General features: G+C 39.2%; 1 protein-coding gene across 7 annotated transcripts in view; it reads left to right on the plus strand.

Moving 5' to 3' along the window:
- Window positions 1-13,303, plus strand: part of CTNND2 (catenin delta 2) — a 630,944-nt gene extending 617,641 nt beyond the window's left edge. For 4 of the 7 annotated variants that reach the window (XM_071736667.1, XM_071736668.1, XM_071736674.1 and 1 more), the window contains 4 exons: window positions 1,057-1,188; window positions 5,140-5,217; window positions 8,248-8,321; window positions 11,294-13,303. In XM_071736667.1, coding sequence (XP_071592768.1) covers window positions 1,057-1,188; window positions 5,140-5,217; window positions 8,248-8,321; window positions 11,294-11,554 — 545 coding nt within the window. In that variant the 3' untranslated portion in view covers window positions 11,555-13,303. Of the gene's footprint in view, window positions 1-1,056; window positions 1,189-1,898; window positions 3,005-5,139; window positions 5,218-8,247; window positions 8,322-11,293 lie in introns of those variants that run through there. The other 3 variants (XM_071736669.1, XM_071736670.1, XM_071736673.1) reach the window with 2 other exon arrangements.
- Window positions 13,304-24,092: the final 10,789 nt, after the last annotated feature.

Raw genomic sequence — 24,092 nt, forward strand, 5'->3', positions numbered from 1 at the left:
TTGATAATGTAATATTTCCTTATATCTGCTGGATTATGAGCTTTAGAATTACATTACTTTTAACAAGCAGTTGTTGAAGCAATCCCCAATTCTAATGACTTCATAAGAAAAAACACCTGTCCCACATTTAATCTGTAAATTCAGAGATCTGGACCAGCAGAACCAATCTAAGCAGAATTTGTCATCACTTGTGCTTCCACACTCTTCAGTTAAGCACAGGTGCTTCCTGACTTATAAGTTAGAAATATGCAACAGAGTTGTGAGATGCTGAAACACAGAACTTATGGTCAAGCTTCACAAGTGAAGCTTACATTCTTTAAAAATTATTTTTCCCTTTTTTTAAGCCAGGACAGTTATGTTTTTGAGGTTCTTTTGACATGCCAAATATCTGGGAGAAGGCAGGGGAGGAAGTAGATGTAAGCATCACCACTTTTTGTGCATCTGTGCTTTCACAAGGTTCTGGAGTGCTCTGCTAATCACCTTGTACATCTTCCCCTGTCCACAGCAGGGAAAGTGCATTGTATCTATCAACACCTAAATTACTTGAAGTCAGTTTACTTGAAGACAATTATTTTTAGCTCTGCTTTTCTCCTTTTACTAAGCACCACAAGCTCTAAGTCTTCATGATCAGTGGCAGTGATCACCTTCACAGTTTCCAGTGCATTGGAATAAGTACAAATGCAGTTATCCAGGTCACCTCATACTTTCCTCCTTTTGTCCATACTATGATGAAGGGCTTAGTTATAATGATACCTTCAATGGCAGTTGTTCATACATAGATATTTAGAGAGAGAGAGAAATTGTGTGAGTTACCTGTGAGCATTAGACAGTCTTTGCTGTATGTTTTCTATGAATAACACCTTTCTTTTCTTCCCATCCCCATTAGAATAATTTAACGGGTTTGTTTATTTTCAACAGAGGAGGGAGGAAACCATCCTATGAGGGTTTTTCCACACGGTTGGAAATTAGTGGTCTTTTCAGCAACGAACTTTACTAAAATGTTTACTCTAGAGTTGAACACTACATTCAGTCATGAAATCCATTTTTGTGATCTAGCAAGTGCCCCAGCCTCACCTCGGGAAATGATCAGCCTAAAGGAGAGAAAAACAGACTATGAATCAACTGGAACCAACGCCACTTACCATGGAAGTAAGGGAGAACACACTTCTAGGAAAGACACCATGACAGGTAAGATTATGCTTCCACAGTATATCTAAAAGTCAGCTGTGTCTGACCACTGATTTTTTGGGCTTGACTGGGTATTGTACCTTAGGAAAGTGTCACCCTACAAAATTATTTGTGGAGACCATGTTTCTTCAGAGAGGAAAGGATCGAGAAGTATTTACATTTCTTTTTAATTTTGTTTTCCTTTCAGAAGTAAGTGAATAAATCCATGTTGTATTAAATAGCATTGTTTCTGAAGCATGAAAATTGCTGAACATATGTGGTGGTCCCTAGCATCCCTCTTCTGCAGGAAATAGGTTTCCAAGATTGGTTAGTTTATTTTGGTTAACTGACTGGTTAGTCAGTTGTTCTAGGAAATTTGGTAACAAGTTTGTAGAGTCTGTCCATGTTATTTCTCAGCAGGGCTGATGTACGTAGAACAGTTTTCTCCGTGTATGAGTGCTTTGCCTACTGCTGCACCTCTTTGTTCATTCTCTTGTAAAATATTTGTTGGTCTTCATCAATACTGCACAGGCTTATATCTCTATTGAACATTTTCCTACCTTAATACAGTGCTGATCATCATGGTGTCCTCTCCTGCAAATGCTGCCCCAGGGCAAGCGAAAAATTAGTGAGGAATCACTCCCCACTTTCCAAATTCCTATTACCTTTATCCACACCCTCAGCAGAGATCTTGCTCAAAGGATACAAAATGGGCTCTTTGTTTTCCTCAGCTCACTGGGGACACCAGCAGCATGCTGACTCTGTGTCAGGCCATCCATGCTAGCTTTCAAGGATGTATTTAGGATATGGTGATACTCACACTACATCTGCTGTGTTATGCACTGTTGTGCCATCAAAGCCTGGAGTCCAGCCTTTGAATTTATGTGAAAGTGCAACACAGAACATTAGTTAGCATGAAAGTGAAAATCTGAAGAAGAGGAATGACAGTGAAGAACATTTGGAAAGCCAAGCAATGAGGAGTGTCTGGATGGCAGCGTACTACCCGAGGTTGCAGCAGCTTCAGTCAAGGTACTGCATTTTATATATCTAATATTTTGACTCCTTTGTAATCACTGCACAAGGTAGTTCTCTAAAACAGTTCAGTGGTCCTTACTTATGTGTCTGTGAAGAGCAGGGCTGTGGGTTTTTTCAGCACTTTGTCAAGGATCTATGAAGAGCAAATCTCTGGAGTAAGAGCAGCAGGCTAAAAAGACAGAAACAGTATTCTGTTCTAGCTGTATCTACAAATTTAGACTATGGTGTAATATAAGAAAGTTAACAAAAAAAGGGTTTCAGTGTGGAAAATCTGTGTTTTCTTTCAGATAATCATGTCTCTCTCCATACTTTGAAAAAAAAAATGGTATTTTCTTTTTTCCCACCTCCTTTCAGTTTAGCTTTTACTGTAATGTTTTTCTTCTCCCATTCTCATTTCTGTTGTTTCCTTTCTCTTTTAATATAATTTTCAGGGTGTGCTTCCCCAGCAACCTTTGCTCCACTTCAATTTTTGTATCATTTTTTTCCTTTAATACCTGCTTGTATTTTGTCTGTTCTTATTGATCTTTTCAGGTGGGCTTTTAGAGAACTCAAATTTCTCACCGTCCTGCTCAGCTATTGACTGTTTTTCCCAGCTACAGTGCTCAATTAGAAAAATCAAAACCAAAATCAACTTGAAAAGTTTAATAATATCTCACAGTCTTACATGACCATGTTACAAATCACTATAAAATTAACAAATGACTTTCTGTCTCTTTCAGGCCACCAAATCTTCGCTTATTTGGTCTGAGCTCAAATGAAACACCATTTACGAAAAAAAGGAAATGACAGTTAACAGGAGTCTCAACAACATTCAACATTAACATTGTGTAACATACCTGCTGCTCATAAAATAAGTACTTCATTAAAGAACAATAAAAAAAATCAGTATTTGTGATTTTATTTGTGATTTTAATTGTGAGACATTTTGACTTTACTTGGATGGTCTAATATAAGTTCAGGTAGCAAGTTCACTGCACTGCCTGTATTTCACTGCGGGCATCAGATAATGCATTGGAGCTAATACATACACAGAGCCTATGGGACTTAGATAAATGTTTTTTCAGGTTCCACCTGGCATATACGTATTTTGAGCTGCTCTTGAATTTTGTGCCCAACTGATGTGTTACACAAAGATTCCTTTGACTTACAAATCTATGCAGAATGTAGAGCCACAGCTGTAGTCCCAATTTATCTGTGACTGTCTCCATGCTCTTCTCCAAAGCTCTTGTCAGTTTGTAGTTCAAAAATTTTACGTCCTCTTGGCTGGGACTGAAATGAGGATGTTTTGATGGATTAGAAATGTTGGCCTCTTGCCATTGTGGGGAGTTGTCAGGAAGCCTCTGGGAAAAATGGAGAACCAATGAAGAAAACAGTTTGACTGAAGATGGTAACTGATATTGATTTCACAGCTAAAAAATAGAAGAACAATATCCAAGTTCTCATTGCCCTCTTCCCTTCACAGGTTTATGATGCATGGTGTATTTACTATCCATCTTCTCTGTAGAAAATAATAACCAATAATAAACTTTTATCACCTAAAGTATATTTTTAAGACAAAACCCATTATATGCCTTTAAAAAAAACCAGGAGCTATAAGTGCATGTGATAACATTGTTTATGCCATGGTGTGTTTCTTCAGAAAAGGGAAGATAAGCTTAATGTATATACTACCATGGGACTTCTGCTCTGAAGTTTCTTTTACTTTGTTCCTCCTCTAGCTGAACTGATAGATGCATCACAGTCTGCACACTGTATCCTCACTTCCACCAGCAAAAACACCTTCTGATGAATCTGTTTTCTTTTGGTTATTGAGAATCAATTGCCTATACTTCTGTTAAAACTTCCTTGCAGGTCCCTTCATATTCAGAACACGACCAACCACCATCATCTGCTACAATAGCTGCAGATGCTCAGGTTGCTTGAGCTTAAGAAACCGAAATACACTGTAATCTTTTCTCATGCCCTTACCTCATCTTCCACCATGCAGGAAGGTGGCATTGGTAGTGACAGGTAATGATCCCTATTAGCTGGAATTTGTGAGGCACTGAACCATTTTCCTTACTGTCTTGAGCTAAATTTTAGAAAAAAGAGTCCTGCTGCTTGTAGCAGAAAAAGCAGGTTACCCAATATCAGATGAGGATGACTACCTGTCAGGCTGAGCTGTCCTTTCTTGCTATCAGACTGTGTTTGTGAGGGCAAAGGCTAGCACCTTGTTATTGAAAAAGTGCTTGTAAATGTGTTCGGAATTAGCACTTACAAGACCTGAAAGCTGAATGTTAAGCCATGAATCAAGTCACTGGGAAATATGGGGATGGCTTCTGTCAGTGATATCATTGTCACATAAACCATCGAGTGACATAATTTTCAAAGCTGTCATCAGCTTTGCAAAAAACTGCTGGAGGGAACTACATGTTTTGGCTTTTTTTAAACCAGTTATTACCTTGAAAACTGAGGAAGGGGAAAAGGAGAAGATATTTTTCAATTATGTTCTTTATGTTATGCAACCACAAAATATGACGATTTGATCATAGTACTCTTTTTAGAACCTTCACAGTATTTCCTAATAAAAAGTACCTCCTCATATACTGATGTTTAGATAAATGCATAGAATGCAGGCATGCACACATACTTATGACTTCTCCTATCATTTGGTCTGCAGGTATAATTCTCACTTCTCTGTAAGGAGTTGTGGCTTCTGGGAGCTCCCTATCTCTTGCTCCTTATACTCCTTTCCCTTCTCTTGCCATGTTTTAAAAAAGAAAATTATTTCCTTAACCTATCTTTCTCTCTGTTTGATGGTTTTACTGTGATGCTACATATACAATATTAACAGCAAAAATCAGATAATAACCACACAATATCTGTCTGTCCATCTAGCTCATTCCCTCCCTTCTTTCTATTTTCCCTCTTTTATATTTTCTCTCTGCTTTTGGACAGCAAGAGTCAACTGCTCACTGAAGCATGGCAGAGCAGGAATGGAGTTCCCAGGGATGCTGCCTGCGTGTTCAGAAGCAGGTACTGGAGTGGGGCTTCGTACATTGCTAGCAGCTACATTGCTTGACTTAACATTTTCTCCAGAGACAGAGTTATCTCAGCCTCCCTAGACTAAGCCAAGATTTCTTGTTCTGGAACTCTTGGCATTCATTTCCAAGCGTTTGATGTGTCATTGTCTTTCTTTTTATTGCATTAAGAAAATAGTACTGCGTTTTTTACTGCATTTTAAACTTGTGACTTTGTATCCACATCGCTGCAGTGAAATCAGCAATGCAGATCTTGCAGGTATCTTCATAAGCTGAAACTGTCCATTTTTCCATCACAGAATATGTGGTCTGGGAGACTGAGTCTTCAGTCTGGCATATGACAAGTCTGAGCACACCAGGGCAAACATCACAATAGTGCATTGGACAGCTATGCACCACCTCTGGATTATTTCTGCTTTTATAATAGTTGTGGCTGTTAGTGGGACAGAAGTACCATGTGCCTTTTTATATACCTGTAAAAATATGAAAACGTCATGATGCTACTTAAAGACTGTAGAAACAACATATAAATTAGCACGGGTCCAGCTTCCTATTTGCCATCATATTCTTCATAAAACTTTTACACGTTGCACCTTACACAATACGATTCTTACACCACAGTTCTTGACATTATCCAGCCATGGACAGCATGGTCCTGTCTGGACTGAATGTGTTCAGTCATGCCTGACTGAAGACTTGCATGTGGGAAACTTCAACCCTGCTTATCTTACAGTTTATATACATGAAAAAAAAATGGTTGGGAGAGGTTTTTGTCCTGTTTATGAGAGCCCAAGACACTGAATATCACTCATTATTTTGACATAGCTTTTCACCAAATGGGTAGCTGAAACACTATATTTATATCTTGAGGATAGGAGTCTGTATAAACCAACTTCTCCTGGCACTTTATAGGACAAGCAGAAACCTCAGAAAAACAGCACTGAAAAATGGTATCAAGGAAAGATCTGGCAGTTGTACTGCTGGGAGTTGTGCTGTCATGAGATGCACCATAAATCACAATTCTGATGCAGACTCCTCTATTACCAAAGACTGTGATCAGGAGGGAGATTTTCAAATATTACAGCAGGGGATGCAGCTGGAATATAAAAACTTAGACACAACAGTGAAGTCTCTCACATCATTCAAGTCTGGTGACAAAATGCAGCCTGAGAAGAGAGAACCTCTGCAGATCATCCCTTTGGTGCTCACATCTATAGCTGAAGACAAGCTACTGAAGCAGTTGTCATCGCCGTTTGTCACCACTTATTGGCACATAGTCAGAATTAATGCTACCTACCACTGGAAAAGACCAATCATTACCTATTATTGGAGTTTATATTCTTCCCACCTTTGAAAAAAGGATCCTGCAGCACACCTTGGAGACCTCCAGAGCTCTTCTCCATCTCCTACGTAGCATTACACACTGTCTCAGTAACTGCATCCAGCTCTTAAGAAAACGAGGGTTTTTTCATCCCTATTAGTTGATGGTTATTAAGTGAAAAAAAAAAAAATCTTTTTTCAGCTGTTAGGGCTCCTTACCCCTGTCTTTATCCTGTTTCAAGAAACACCATCAGAGATCCGTAAAGCAGCAACGTGGAACAGTGCATCAAGCTTTGACAAAAATTATTCCCTCACCATGGATCCTATAGCAGATAAGATCAGAATTGGCATATGACAGTCAACTTTGGCTAAAGACTGTGCCATTCCTTTCTCCAGAGAGGGTGCAGTGGCTGGGGGAAAGACAGAGGCAGTTTTATGTGCTGGGGTCCCTGCCATCACATTTCCAAAGGAAGAAAGAGTGGTTGCTTCTTCAGTAACTGTGGTTCTTCTAAGTGGTGTGATTAGCATGGATCCCATGCCCAGCTTTCACCTCTGATACTCAGTCCTCACTCTCAAAAATTTTGAGTAGTAAAGGTATTTAAAGCAGCTATCTGTGCCTCCAGGTTCTCTGCCCATTGCACATAGACCAGAGGGAAGTTGAGTGAGCAACATGTTTCAGTCCTACTGATGACTCCCAATTCACAACTACTCACTTTTTTACTTTCAGGAATGTGCTTTTGCAGTGAGAGTTCTCATGAAGGCTTCAAATCATTGGTTACAATGACTGGAAAATTAGTAACACATGCCCTGTAAGACCAGTGCACACCAGCCACACAAAATACCACCCTCGTATTCTGTCAGATTATAAGAAATGACTGTGATTGTTGCAGTTCTACCAGCAAACTAAGCTTCAGCTGGATAGCCAAAGTGATAAGTGAATTGAGGCTTGCAGTGAAAATCCTTTGCTTTTCCTGGTTTTTGGGGAGTAGGGTGGGAAATCAAGTTTGCAATAAGTTTGCAAGTTTGCAAAACTGTGTGATACTATCCTTGTCTTTACAATTACTTCTGATTTCAAACTCATAGCTCAGTTATGTCTGTGTGTTTTAGTAGTATGCCATATGAGGAGAGATTGACTGAAGTTCATGGATTTAAGACTGTTTTGGCAAGACCTCTTCAGTATAACTACATGTTACTTTTTTGCATGTCATTTCTCAGTGTCATTGAATCGCTTTTTCTATCAATAACTTCACCATATAGCAAAAGCACAGTAAACTAAATAATCCAGGGTCTGGTAAAACAATCCAAATGAAGTGAAAAGGAATGAGTCGTTTCTTAATATTTGCAACTGTTACCTGTTTAGTGTAAGTGTGATACAAAATCCCATATATAACATGAACTGCTGCTAGCTTTGTATGAAATTATTGTGTTGATCTATATGTGAACTACACTGGATTAGTATGAACATAACAGAGCATGTGTGGCAGTGAATTAGTGTATAGCAAGTACATGCACATGCACCAAAGCAAAGGTGATGACTTCAGTGGGAGGAAGAGAAAATAGAAGCCTGCAGATGCTTCTAAAGATTTTTGTATATGGGAAACAAGTGCTGTATAATGTATTTAATGAAGCCTTCAGAATTCATTTTGAGGCCAAAGAGGTATGTTTTTGGTTAACCTGCTTTTTCCTTCCTTTCTTCTCTCTCCAGCTCAGAACACTGGAATCTCAACTTTATACAGGAATTCGTATGGTGCCCCTGCTGAAGATATCAAACATAACCAGGTGAGTAAGGCAGATAAAATGTTACTGTTTTAGACTGCATATGCACAAAAATTATCAAAGGGGTTTAAGCCTGTAACTCATAATGAAATCCAAAGCAGCTTGAGATCTGAATGGTTTTAAAGTTGTGGATATGTGACTTAGACTACAAAAGCCAACTAACTTTAAGGAGCACTTCTGCTGTCTCCGGTGTCTCATGATGTCCCATGCCAAAGCATTTTGTTAACTCCAGTCACATAGTATTACCTCAGCATACCCATCATAAAATTCAATGCTACTGCTGACACCACATGGCTCCCATGCTAAGGTATCATATCAGAAACTCAGGTATTGAACAGTCCTGGAGAAAGATCCCCCTGTAAATTTTGCAGGGACATGTACACTACACTTACATGTAGCAGAAGCCCTCAGATCTTCCATTTAGTCACTCCAGAAGCATGGTTGTAACAAGGCTTTTAGCTTGGCTCTTTTTTAGTGTATGTATCAGGGCTTGAACAAGAGAAAAAAGGTTTTCATCAGTAAGGACACTTTCTTCTGTGTATGCATCCAAACCATTTGGTCTCCAGCTTTGGGACTCTTCAAATGTCCTGTCCCTGAAAACCAGAAAGCAGGAAGTATGGCTGGATGAGGTGGACATTACAAAAATCTAATTGGCAGCATGCGTTCCAGGCTAATGTGCTCATAAGTTGCAGTATTGACACAAATGGCATTCAAATAGCAGATATTTCCAGGATGGTATTTCCTCAGCCTCTGGGAAACAGATATTTTTCTGTACTCATAGAATTTTGTTTCATCATTATGTGTAATACTATTTTGTATTTTGTTATCACAACTCTTTAATATTTTCACAACTTCTCTGTGTAATATGCAAAAGTTGCGGTATTTTTCATCTGGAGAAATGAGACCAGAAACTATTTAAGCAAAGCACTTAAAATTATTACTAGTATCAGACAGGATATGAGACATATTTAGTGAATGTGATAAAAATAGTTTTCACTGAGAATTCTTACTCGGTTACCTAAAATCTCAATTGAAGAGCTTGATATTTTGGTTTTAATCCACAAACTTTTGGTGAAGAGAGTTTTTTGATACTCTGTGCCCCCATTTGTCTTTATGGGTTTTGCCTTTTAATTATCCAGTATTTCCTGTGGTGCACCATATGCCTTGTGTGAGCCAGTTCAGTGGATGAAGGTGTTTCTGAGTTTATTGTATTTTAAAAAAATGCAGCCCTTCTAATTAACACAGGATTTAGACAAGATGAGGGTATGAGGTTTTGTAACAGCAGGTGCAATCTACCTGCAGTCATGGATCAGCCAATTTTGATAATTTGATTTGGGGGGGGTGACAGTTTGAGCTAAAACAAAACAAAACCACCAAAAGCCAAAACAATTTTCCACTGTTTCCCACTTACTTCCTCAATGGAATGTCAAGTTGATGAATGACGTAGCAGAAATAATGTTTTTAGCTAGAAATAACTCAAAAATACTGCTTCAGTCCCCTACTTTCTACTCAAAAATTGCCCATCTCTAACTTTTTTGGCATGTAAATAGGTTGCATAGTATAAAACTTTTCTCCTGTGTTGAAAATTATACACCTGTGTTTGAATCTGTGAAGTAAAAAGAGGTGCTCAAGGTCTGATACACCTTGATATCAGTACTGAAAATAGAAACTAGAGTAGTTATGCTCCCTTTTGCTCTTCATATATTGCACCCAGTGTTATAAGATCACTTGTAGGATCATAAAAGGACACGGAGGCCCTTTTTCCACTCTACACAGAGTCCAATACAGGCAGGCTTTGAAACAATATCACAGATTTGGGGACATACATGTACACTGTTCCTCCTTCTTGAAGAAGCATTATTAGCTCTTGGGAAGTTAGCAGGATCTGCACTGATGTCTGAGCACCAATATTCCCAATATGACCTTCTGAGGATTGAAAGGCTGTATCAGTTGCATTCATGTCCATCCAGACTTAAAAGAGGTAGAGTGAAATATAATAATATTACACTAAAAGCTACTTAGAAAATATTTTAAAATTTCAGATTTTAATTAAGTCCTAACTAAAAAAGAGAGTTACTAGGACTATCTGGAAAAAAAAAAAATGTATGGCAAAGTTAGCTTAGGGTCTGCCTGAGATTTATTATAGTGTATCATAATGATTTCAGCTTCAAGGCAACTTGCTGGAATGTAGAAACAACACAAGATTTCCATTATGAGTAAGGCAGTGAAACGGGTTCCCCAAAGCAGCTGTGGATGTCTCTTCCTGGAAGTGCTCAAGGCCAGGTTTGAACAGCCTGGTCTGGTGGGAGGTGTCCCTGCCCATGGCAGGGGAGTTTGGGGGTTTGGAACTAGGTGATCGTTAAGGTCCCTTCCAACCAAAACAATTTTATGATCCTATGAACATGTAGTGTTGAGATGGTTGTTAAGAAGATGATTAAGCAGAACACATTTCAGAGTCCTTAGCTTGAAATTCTCTCATGTCTGTGCCCTGAAGACTATAAATCGTTCTAAGGGTATGGCATCACTTTAAATTTCACTTGTGGCAGAGGCAGCTGCAAAAGTTTAGTATCTTTGGAGTATATAAAGCTTCCACTCAGATTCTTCAAGGCTGAGTTCTGGCCACCAGTGTTTGCATGATATCTGCAAAATAATCAGAAAGTTGTGGACAGATTATGGTTACAAAAATAACTGTGAGCTACACTGCTCAGATCCATATTTTAATTACTTGTGAGGCAAACCGGCAGTAACATTAAATAAGAAATGTATTTAAGAACAATCTTATATAAGAAAATGTAATGACAAGGCAAAGCTGTGGAATTAATTCACTACCAAGCAAAACCTTGTGGGGATGATAAGATCACAGAGATTAACTTTGTATTTCCAGCATGGTAAACATTGGGTGAGACTTTGTGTTTCTTCTGTCTTGTTGCCCAAGGTAAGTTCTGTCTAACAACCCGTGGGTGTCACTCTTTCAGGTTTCAACACAGCCAGTTCCACAGGAGCCCAGCAGAAAAGATTACGAACCATATCAGCCGTTTCAGAATTCAACAAGAAACTATGATGAGTCCTTCTTTGAGGACCAAGTGCATCACCGTCCACCTGCAAGTGAATACAACATGCACCTGGGACTGAAGTCAACTGGCAACTACGTCGACTTCTATTCAGCTGCTCGTCCCTATAGTGAACTTAACTATGAAACAAGCCACTATCCAGCCTCTCCCGACTCCTGGGTTTGAGACTTGGGCAGATACAAAAGCTCCAGGAACTGTGCATGTGCATGCATACCACAAGACTTTTTTTTCCTGCAGATTTAGTTTGTTAAAGCCTGTTCCATAGGAAGGCCCAGATAACCGGTATGGAAAAAAATTAAGAGATTTTTCTAGAAAGCTAAAAGATACGAAAGCTAAACCTGGGAGTAATTAGAAAGAAATATATATATACATATATATATTTTACAGTGTGGGGCAACTTTACTGTTGTCCTGTAGAGTCTAAAGTTTGGTGCTGTCTATTGAATGTGGCTGAAGGAATGAGGGAGAACATGAGAGTGGATGTGGGTCAAGAGTTAAGCACAAGTAACTGAGCAGCGTACATACTTTATGGGGAACAGCTTCTCACACTTTGTTTAATATCCTCATTCATTGTGAATCTAGGCTTCAAGTTGCATTTGGGGTTTCCTCTGTACAGCAAGATGTTTCTTGCCTTTTGTTAATGCATTGTTGTAAAGTATTTGATGTACATTACAGATAAAAAAAAAAAAACAACAAGTGCATTGTGTATATTACACCAATGCCACAGTGTTTCTTCATCTATGGTTCTAAATATTGCTTCAATTTCAAATTTTGAAAGATGTATGAATTTCCAGTTTTTTGTTTTATTTTCCCCGGTGCGTTTTAACAAAAAAAAAAAAATCTAAAAAAGTCAAAAAAACAAAAGGAATATTTAGCAGTATTGTTCGTTCTGATATGTGAATTTGTTTGTGGCAACTAAAAAAAAAAAAAAGGCATTCAGCAGTTTCTGACAATTAACATTCATCATTCCACACTCCTTGTCAACAAAGTGCTTTTTCACTGCCTAAAATTTTAGATGTAGATATTTGAAATAGATTTTTTCATTTATACCAGTTTTCTTTATGATGATACAGTGTTAAAAGAAAATAAATTACAATTGATCTGTCATCCATATTTGCTAAGAATGTCTATTTCCAAGAACCTACCATACAAATACACATTCTTACTTGTGTGTGTCCACGTGTGCATAGTATTCTGTGTGTGTGCGTGTGTATGTGTTTGGGTGTGTGCGTTTGTGTGGTGTAAGACTTCTTTCCATCCAGTGTTTTCCTTGTTCAAGTTTCAATTTTTTTTTTATTTTCAGTTTTTTTTAAACAGTGGAAACTCCAGTATGTGCTTTCTCTTACTCACTTACTTAACCACTGATAGCAACTCAAAACTGTTGGCCACATACTCACAAAGGAAGGGGCTATTGGATTTTTTTCACTGACTCCTTCGCCCGTGGGTGCCATTTTCTTTAAAATAGCATCTCCTGATCTTCTCTTGAGGAAATTTCATTATGCTCCAGCCACCAAACAGCAAGTGCTCAAAGAAGGCAGAGTTTGATCTTGCTGTCTCCCTGTGAGAGTGAAAAACAACAACCCAGTAGGCTGAAGGCTGGAGTCTCCAGACTGTTCAGAATATAGGAGGATCCAACTCCTGAACCATTAGGACAATCACTTATTTTAACCCATACCAAAAAAAAAGATAAAGATACACAAAACACATTTCTCAAATATGAAAGATACCGACCCATTTATGTGCACGTTTATGTGCATTTAAAGTAAAACCCTCAAAGATAAAAAATAGAAGGGACAGAGATTATTTTTGTTTTCTTACAAGTGTAAAATAGAAAGGAGGCGAGGCTAGGAGGCCAGAACTATTGGCATATTTGTTTTAGCTCTTATAATTCCTGGAAGTAAAAAAAAAAAAATAATCTAGCATTTCTTCATTTTGGTTGAGACAACAGTTCACTGTTTTCAGAGCATAAAACCCACCACAAATGGAGTAGCTGTAAATTGTTCAAATTACAATTAAAGACTTTGTTTTAGTTTGCAAACATTTCTGTGATTAGTCATGGTAATAGTCTTACCATCACCTGGCACACTTATGGCTGTGCTCAGGGGGGAGAAGTCTCTCACAAGTCATCGCCTGCTCTGTAGGATGCAGCCCCAGTAGTTGATGCAGGGGGGGATTGTGACGTAGAATTGGCTTATTGGTAATCTAGGACTATAGTTTAAACTTTTTTGGCAGCTTTTCCCAGTGTACGATATGTAACCTTATCTGCTCTTTGTAGTTAACAGGGGGAAAAAAAAAAATCGCATGCAAAAAAATTTTTAACAAATTAAAGAAAGGGTGGGTGGGAGGGGCACAGTGGGCCAGATGTATAGTGAGGTAGATAAAGATATTATTCATAGTTTTGGACACAGGTTGTTTATATTTTCTTTAATACATTGATTTTAATAAGTGACATTTGCAGTGCTATTTTGAACAAAGCACATTTTCAGTATAAAAACTTTTTTTTAAATAAAGAATGTCACTCTTGACTTGAAATTCTTCGTGACTGCCTGATAAGTACCAGGCTGGTGCAGTTCTCCAGGTGAAGGATTGCCAGCAGGCCGAAGGGATCCGTCACTATGTTTGATGTTCTTAGGACAGGAGGTTATTGTAAGTTGGATTTATTTCCATTCTTCACACTACTAAAATGCCCACATTGCCCCCTTTCAGCTCCTCTTAGGAATTACTTGGAGTCAAATGTTGGCCATTGCTCAAGTGAGAGATTCTGAATCGATGAAGAGATATAAAATGCCTTTTGTCTATAGTTTTGTTCTGTTTTGTTTCCATTCTTCTGTAGTGGCAAGTGCTCTGACTGGTGACATTTCACTCTTGCTGTACTGAGTATTGAGAAGCTGTTGGATTACCTGGCCTCTTTTCCAGGCTTGGAAATCCAACACTGCTGCCATACTGAGCAAAATACATATGATGCATTTTTTTAATACTGAGAAAATTATCATTACCTATTGTTGTTCCCTTCATTCTTGTACTAGAACACACACAGAAATAGAGAAGAAGCAAAACTGTTAAAAAAAAATGTAAAAAAATGCAATTGATGTACTGTAAAATGTCGGATTTTTTTTTTTTTTTTTTTTTTAACAAGCTTCATATTAGAATCTTGTTCAGCTGTGTAGAGCTATATAAATCTCACTGTTTTATTAAATGCTGTTTATGGTCTGGAAGGAATGGTTAACCTATCTCAAGATTAACAAATTTGCACTAACATGAGCAATATTGATTTGAAAAAAAAATTAATTCAATATTTAAAAGATAAACTATGATTTTAAAGGTATATTAACACTGAAAGTGCATTTTGACAAATAACATATTTAAGCCCAAAATATAAATGATTATGTCAGTTAACACAAAAGAACTATAACAATATAGATTGAGAAAAAAAAATGTGTTTCATTGTACATGTTGCTAACATGTACAAAGATGAACTCAACATATTTTCTATTAATAAATCCTACTGTATTGTGGAGAATCGCTGGTCATAGTGCAGTATGTTTAAACACAGAAGTTGACTCCATAGATTGTTGCCAAGCTTCCAGCATCCAACAAACCCTGCCATTTATTTATTTTTAATATTAATCACGTAGCCAATTTTCAGTTCTCGAGGCATCTGCTCCCCCTTCCCTCTCTCTGGGGCTTATGAGCACAACCTACTCTACGAGAACAAAGGGAAAAGGCATTTTTCAGAAGAGTCAACACCCAGTTCTACACCTGGAAAAAAAAATAAATAAAAAGCTCAAGGCTGGCGCCTCTGGATAGGAACACACTGTAAAAAATACAGTCTTGGCCCTGATGTCACATAGACTGCAGCCAAGAAATAGCAAGCAAGCCATTAATTTACTGATGCTTTGCTGGGAGCCCTGGAGTGGAGCATGTGTAAGGACTTGGGAATGATTGTTTCCTGGGAGGCAGCTGCATTACCCTGCAGAAACATCTCGCCGGGGAGACTTGCAACTCAAATGAGAAATGCTGACTGGTTTGGTTTTTTATAGCTTGGCACAGCACGGGCTCTGCAAGCCAGAGAGCTGCAAGGGAGGCTCACTCAGCTCCTCTGACTCCTTACTCATCCACTCCTGCCAGCAGGCAGAAAGACCTTGGAGTTTAGAGTTACAGCTGGTCCTGGTATCCCCATGGAATCACGGAGAGTGCTGGGAAGAGTGGGGGGAATGCAGACAGCAATGCTAGGGTGGGGAGAGACACAAATAAGGGGCCTAGAAATGCAGAAGTTGGAGCGTGTGCGCAAAAATAGATACACACCCAGGATTAGTAACAGTGGAATGGGCTCAACAAGAGAGTTTATGCACTGAGATCATCAAATATTACAAGAAGTTAATGTACTGAACATTTAATAGCCACAACATGGTGCATGCAAAGCTTTATGCTAGAAAAGGGAGAGGGAGCAGCAGAGTGAAATCACTGCTGGGCATGTCCAGCTTCAGCCAGCAAGGCAATGAGGCGAACAGCAGAAGATGCTGGGCACGAAGGCAGCAGTAAAGGGCAGAAGGACAACCCTTAATCAAAGACTTTGGGTCCAAGACATCATGACTAGGGTACAAAGGCATTAGGCAGCTGTAATAGAGGCAACTTTTTGCAAACTCCCCCTCCCCCATGCCATCCTCTACAGCAGAGTGTGGGCTCCCTGCCAGCACACATGGGGGAGGATGGACAGAGGGCAGTCCCATCAAGGATGCAGCTTACAGAGGCCCTTTAGGCTCAGCTGGGCAATACCTGGCAGAGGTCCATGGCTGAGCAGGTACCCATGCTGAACCCTGCTGGTGCCAGGGATTGGTTTGCAGACAAGAAGCTCCAGCCATTTCCAATTTGAAGCCCAGGATTTTCCCTGGCAGACAGACACACACTGACATCTGCTAGAAAGAACTGTACTATTATAGTAGCCTAAAGGCTACTATATAATTTTTTTTAAAAAAATTTTAAAATATTGTATGGAGGTTTGACTTTCATCCCCAGGAAAGGGAATTGAAACCTGCAGCTGATACTTGTAGGGAGAGGAACATCCCCACCCCTCAGGCTGCTCTAAAAACAAAAAAAACAGTGACTAGCATATATTTTGATGAGGCTGGGTTAGGACCACTTGCCCCTAACTCCCTGCCCTGTTCTTCTGAGGGACAAGCCCAACATCTCTGTCCAACACCAGCCCTTCAGGCTCTTTCTCTCCACTACGACTGCTGAGTTCTGCACTATCTCAAGCAGGCCAGGTTGTACCAAAGATTGGCAGACTGTAATCCTCTGCAAGTCCAGCAAAGCACATGCATGAGTACTGGTGCTAGCAAGGCACAGTACTGTAGCAAGACACCATTCCAATGTGCTATTTTTCAATGTAGTTCCCAATCAAACTCACTTTAGTATTTTCAATGCAGTTTTAAAAGTAGTTTCCTTTGGGATGGTTTTACCAGAAGGAAGCACATGCTAAACTCATGCAAAGTGTAAACCTTTAGGGTACACCCAATTTTAAAGCTCACAGGAGAACCTGTGTGTAAAAGTTTTCTATCAGCTTCACCAAGCCATGGATCAGGCCAAAAGTGAAAACGGGTGAAGAATTGTTGCAACTTTCTCAACAGATGGGCATCACAGCCACCCTAGGCAGCACACCAGCAACCTTCTAATAGCTAAAAGGAGAAAAAATAAACCAAGTTGTTTTCTAGTACCTGACAAAAATCTACTATAGAGCCTTCAGCTCTCCATAATTTTATTTTCACTGCTTTAAGTTTTTTTATTTAAGACACTTAAATAAAAAACACTTGCAGTGGCTGATTGTTGCAGCTAATTTCAGTAGCCAGTGGAGTAGCTTTGAACACTGAAATACCTTTCTTTTCCAGACAGGCAAAATCTAAAGCTTGCCACTACATTTAGGAAAGCAAAATAGCAGCTGTTTGTTGATTCACTGTTTTTCAAAAAAATCAATTAATATATGAATTCATGTAAGCCTTTTCATTTATACATAGCCCTGTGGCTATGTCGATTGCTTCTTACATGATTTTCTTATTTTACATGAATGTTATACAGGCAGGAAATGTCGACAGCTAAACTCACCCAGATGATTACTAACACACCATGGCTGGAGAGAAAAGGCAGAGAATTCAGGCAGTGGTGTGCAGGCACAATCAATTATCACCTCTGTTTGACATCAACTGAGAGAGAAAAAAAGGAAGAAAAAGGAAGAGAATTTCCTGTATGAAGCCTAACATCTTCCTTAGAAAACATGAGGACCTTTTATAAAAGGCTTACATCCTTTAAAAAACAACAAACCAAACCAAAGAAAACTAAACCCCAAACCCTTTTCCTCAAAGCTGTGCTGGGTTTGACTTTGGGCAGTGGGGCACAGCAGGTGTGGGAGGTCACCTGCTTATTGTTGTTTCGTTGTTTCTTGGGATTTTTTTTCCCTCTCTGGTTCCTGTTTAATAATCACAGAACCACAGAATTATCAGAGCTGGAAGGGTCTTCTAGAGATCATCCAGTCCAACAGTCCCACTAAAGCAGGATCACCCAGAGCACATTACACAGGACTGCATCCAGGTGGATTTTTAATATCTCCAGAGAAGAGGATTCCACAGCCTCCCTGGGCAGCCTGTACCAGTGCCTCATCACCCTCATAGTACAGAAGTTTTTTCTTATGTTTAAATGGAACTTCCTATGTTCCAGCTTGTGCCCATTACCCCTCATCCTGTTACAGGGTACTACTGAGAAGACTCTGGCTCCATCTACCTTGCACCCAACCTTTAGATACTTTTAAACATTAACAAGGCCTCTCCTCAGCCTTCTCTTCTCCAGGCTAAAGAGTCCTAATTCTCTCAGCCTTTCCTCAGAAGAGAGATGCTCCAATCCTCCATCATCTTTGTTGCCCTCCACTGGACTTACTGTGATCTGCTCCAGTTACCAAAATTCACTTGCATGTCAGTAACTCATTCTGCTCTTGCACTCTCAGCTTTATGATGGAGGGAAAACAAAAATCTCTGCAGAAACTTTAAATGCATCTGGTTTGCTGCTGCATTAAAGTGTGGGCAGCAGCTCACAGCCCTGATCCAGGCTCAGGTCTGGACAAAGAGAAGGTGTTTGAGTGGGAGACTGCAGGGGGGATGGGGCTGCCCACAGGTTACTGCACAACTCCTGCCCAAAAGGAGGGCTCTGTACCAGCACATGGGCATCAGCAATGTCTTTCAGTTAATCAGAAGAGAATGTAAAGTTGGAAGGCAGAGATGGGCAGAATTAAAGTCACAGTTGTTGATCCAGAGGAAAGTACAAGTGACCCTCCCCAAACTAAAGTCTGTTATCTAGGGTTTTTTCAGTTGTTTGTTTGGGCTGTTTTGTCGTTTGTTTTTTTTTTTAACTTTCTGTGGTTAGGGTTTAGGGAAATAACATGTAACTATCTGTGTACGGTGTCTAGACTTAAGTGAAAAGAGAAGTGATATATATATTTATATAAAATTGAAAAATACAGCTGAAGACAGGTTGTTTTGACTTCTTAAGATTTTATGTATATGTGTAGGTTAAGATAAAGATTTGGTTTAACAACACTGTGATGTAAATGCAAATTATATACTGTAATAGACTGAAATTCCAGATATATCAGGATAGCTGAGCATAGCACTGGTAGTTAGTTAATGACTGTGCAAATCAGCAAAATTAAGGTTAAGCGGGTGTTAAAAGACAAGAGGATTTTGGAGCTGCTTCTTGAAGTGAAAAATTATGGCTATCATTCATCTTGTCTCTGTCATACCCCAATTTGTGTGATGTTTGTCTGCTGTCTTAACTTTGATTTTTAAAATAAAAGCAGTTCTATAAACCAGAACAACTGCAGTCACAGATTAGCCTGACCCACTGAGCCTAGGGACATAAAAAGGGGGAAATTAACTATGTAAGCTTTTATTGTGTTTCCAATACCATGTCCAGAAATCATTAATTATCCCAGAAAGACCAGGATTTTCCTTACAGTGATTTACTCTCTGCCTTGCTGACGGCACCGGAGGATCTTCACAATATGGCCATGGAATCCATAGAATCTCAGCAAAGAAGGATGTGTTTTGGGAAGCAAAACAGCAGGTATGTGTCTTGCCTCAATGGAACTCCTGATCCTTCCTCCAAGACCTTCATCCATCCCATGCAAGGATGGAGGGCTCAGAGAACAGAAAGAGGGGGGTGTCTACACCAATCAGCTATTTGAAATAAATCACCCACTGGAATAGCACCATGTAAAACTGTTTAAAGATCTTTTAACTCTAGGTTTTATGGTATGTGGGCTCCAGTATTGTTTAATTATATGATTTTGGCCAAAAGGCAATAGAAGAGGATTTTTTTTTTCAACAGGAAGAACACTTTGAGGAAATTTCATCTTAGACAAACCCACTGGAACCAAGGGGCAATTCAGACACTGTAAACTACAATGTACCGAGTGCTACTTATTCTTTGGTGACATCTGAACAAATCTGGAGGCCGATGCTTAAAGGAAATCCTAGCTGCCAAATTATTCCAAAGGGGAAAAGATGCAAAAAATGGAGAGGTTCTCTCTAAATATTTGGTGGAGAGAAGGAAGGATCACTGGTCACTGGCGTGACTAGTGGGCAGACTTGTAGCATTTACAACTGGCATTTGTCATTTCCCTGTGCTTGGGAGGCATTTCTGCTGAAAAAAAAGTCAGTACATGGTAAAACGGAAGAGTTTGTAGCTGCAGGTGTCTGGATGGCTAGGCCAGTTAGGATCCTGGGCTGAGAAATTGCTCTCAGGTAAAGAAATAGCAGCCAGTCCATGGATACAAAAGTTACACTCTTTTGTCAAGACTGTAAAAAAACATCAAACACCATTTCTTGCTTATGATTTTTGGAGTTCACTGTAAAGTGAAGAAGCTGTTCTTGGAGTGTCCTCTATGCAAAAGGACTTTATAGGTCCTAAGTGATATTATGGATTTTGTGGCAAGGTAAAATAATAGGAAGAGGCAGTGGGGCTGGCTGGAGTGGCTGGCAGAGCACCACACAGCATGAGGCAGTTACAACCCATGTTCATCTCCTTGTTAAGTTCCTGTTTTTCTCTCTTGCAATCAAATGTTTTGAGGCAATGGGTGCACCATGGCAAAAAGAGAAATATGGCTTATTGAATGCAAAGTTTTCAGCTTGATTTTTCCCCCAATACCTCTGAAGGGCACTGAAACCAGTGTTTTATTAGCAGCCTCCTTGGATGCACCCTGTGCTCCTGTTACTGCCCATCAAGTCCTTGCAGACTTGACGAGTCCTTGTATCTGGGTCAATAAGCATAATAAGAAATACTGTCACTGGGAACTTAAGTTCACTGAAGCTTAATGAAGTCAAACCAGTTTGATGTTATGGGAGGCGAGGTCCTGAGACAGCCCAACACTGGACAGCTGCCTGATGACCTGGACATGCACTTTTCCACATGCTGCTGGTGTCTTTGCTTAATTCAGAGGGCTCCAGCCACTCTTAATGCCATGGAAGAAATGTGACTGGCAAGGGCTCTTCTGGCTCAGTCCAAAGCAAGTGTCCATATCTGGGGGGTGGCAGGACAGAAAGGGGCTCATCCTGTGCTTGTGGGGTTGAGACAGAGGCACAAGAGCTAAGGAGTGCTGTGAGGAAACCAAGACTTCACTGAACTCAGACACTGGAACAGAGATAGGCCATGGTCAGCAAGGCTGTCAAGCAATAAAAATAATAATCTTAATGTAAATTATGCATTCGTATAAATAGTAAGTTTTAAGCTTTATAACAATCACAGAATGCATTAAGCCTCAAGCCTTGTCTGGATTTGTCTGCTCTTGAACCCATTTTAGCAAAAATCATCCTAGCAACTTTTTTAACAGGAACTCTGTTATCTGTCTTTCTTTAGCTGTCTTAGTATTTATACATCTCAGCTGAAGTTTTGCTTAGCCACACCAAAGTGTGGGGTGTCAGCATGAGTAAAAATATTTATTCAAATAGAGGAGGGATAAAGTATAATCAATTAAGCAGTGGCAGAATTGTGGCATGAACAGCATGCAGTGAGGAAAAGAGCTCATGAGATGCAACCAAAGTCAGCCTGGTAAACCTTGCAGAGCATGGATGTGCCCACAAGCCCATAAACCTGAAGGGAAGTAAGAGGCACCGCATCTTGACCTGGTTAACAGAAGATACTTAAGGGACATAGATATTGCTTTATTGCGCACAGGAGGGATACTACAAGAGGATGCTCTGGACAGAAGGAGCTCTTGTCTCAGATTTTTCAGGCCTGACAACCTTGGGCAAGTAAAATTAGCTTAGTGTCCTTCACATGTCTAAGATCTTGCTAAAATTACATCAAGAATCAGGAGGTATTGTCAAACAGATGTGATTTGCCCAAGAGCTGCAAAACAGTGTAGCCCTTCTGAGCCCTTCCCAGAATAATCACTCACCAAAAGCTGAGGTGCCCTCCCTAGTGAACCTGTGAATTTATAGGTAAGCACCTCAAAGATGATTTTAATAAGACATTCCTTTAGTCAGTTCTCAGCTGTCAAAGTCACGGAGCTGGTCGCCTTTGGTTTCAGCAAACTTTACTGGAAATGACAAATTCCTTGGGCAAACCCTGCCCTAGCAGGGTCAAACTTCGATAAAATCAAAAGCTTTCAGGAGAGCAAGATGCCATGTGGCACTCCTCCATGCTAGAATATGATTGGAAAGGTCTCAGTAGCCCGTGAAGCAAAATCCCCATTGAAAACTAGGTCAAGCTGAGAGAACCTCCACAAGAAAATGAAATTGTTGTCCTCTACAAGGTAGGGATTGTGCTATATTCAGCCTTTCCTCTTGAAGTCAGTTTTTTAGAAGCAGAATGAGAGGACCCTTTGTGACCTGCTGAAGCTGACTCTGATTAGGACAGATGTTTTAAAATACACAGTATTCAATGTAGACAGAGATCAAATACTGTTTTTATTCTTTGTGCTCTTTACGCTGTTGGGTTATTGCATCCTGAAAGGATGAATGATGTTATTTTTATGTGTTTGATAATTGATTTGCATTGTTAACTTAATTTCCTTAATGTTGATAGAGCTAAGTAATACAATATGGATTATATTGATTTTTCTTGAAAAAAAAAATTAATCTGAAATTTCTCTTAAATCACTGAAGACATTTTTGCCTAACAGTGATAATCAAATAATGGATAACTGGCTTTCTGCTTCTTTCAGGGAGCATCGAGGATGAAATATAATCAACTCATAAAGTTCAACAGACACTGGACTTTTTCTAACACTATCTTAACTGTCTTCAGATAATTAAAAATGAGATCCTAAAACTGGATATACATCAGAGGGTGCATAGAGTTCTTAATCCAGGGTAAAAGTTGATTCCAGAATTCACTTGTTCATCCAATTGATCAAATTCAGTAAACATATTGTCTTGCAGGGAGTGTGTCCTGTTTTGGCCACTGATCAAGGCTTGAGGAATAAGTTCTAAATTATGACAAACATTAATTTTAAGTGAGCTTTTGGGCTAAATATATGGTTTTTGTAAAGTACACACAGAGGGAAATAAGATAGATAAGGCTGCAACATTTGTCAAAATGACAGTTCCATTTCTGCATATCATTCATCCCACTAATTTAGCTACTATTTATGTTAATATTCTACAGGAGAATAATTTCTTTTTTCAAGAGTAAATGATCTTCCGACTTATCTGTTCTAAAGGGTTAAGTAGCTTTTTCATATTATTTAGGAACATCACTTTAACCTTGAGTTTTTCATGAAAGCATTTCTCTCCTTCAAGGGCAGGCTGACTAAATTCATCCAACTTTGCAGCTCTGATTTGCATATTAAAGAATTGTTTACTCTTGCATAAAACCAGTGTGAGTGAAATCCATAGCTTTTGATGCCAACTGTAAGCTAGATTAATGTTAGAGAAAATAGTCACAGAGACAAAAATAATAGAGAATTTACTAGAGAACTAACAAGATGGGTAGCTAGTCAGAGGGCTAACTTCTTGAAGAGAGAGTTTTGTTTCAGAAGCTTTTATCTTCCAACAGATGTCCCTTAAATAAAATTGTCTTAAGATTACTTAATACTTAAATGCCATGTTGTATCTGTACAGCAGAGATGGGAGGGCATGGGTCACCCACACAGAAAACATCACAAAAAACAAGCACCCCAAAGCCAATATTTGGTGGCCTTATGCAGAACAAGTCAAAGAAGGTAAGTGGAAGAACCAAAGAGACACTCCACTGCCTCTGTGTATGTATGTTTCACACACCTAGAGGCTGCATTTTTCCTATGGAAAGATGAGGAAACTGAACACATTATTTGCCTGTGTTTGAGGTGCCAAAGGCATTTCCCCTGTGTTTTGTGTTCCTGAAAGGTACAACACTCTTTGATAACGACAAATTTTTTAGAGAAGAGGCAAAAATCATGATGATTCTTTGGTCATGCAGTTTTCTTTGGCTGGAGACAGCAACATTTGCAGGATTCTTTACCATCTCCTACAAATTTACTCACTGCTAAATCTTTTCTGAATGTGAAGTCTATAGCCTTTCCCACAATTATGCCTTTCGTTGTCATTTTAGGACTATCCAACTACTCCAGTCCTGAGGTACACATGTGCCACCCAAACAAAGTCTAGGCTTTTAATTATTATTTATATTTATATTTATATTTATATTTATATTTATATTTATATTTATATTTATATTTATAT

This window comes from Heliangelus exortis, chromosome 2 (genome assembly GCF_036169615.1).
Source record: "Heliangelus exortis chromosome 2, bHelExo1.hap1, whole genome shotgun sequence".
Taxonomy (NCBI): domain Eukaryota; kingdom Metazoa; phylum Chordata; class Aves; order Apodiformes; family Trochilidae; genus Heliangelus; species Heliangelus exortis.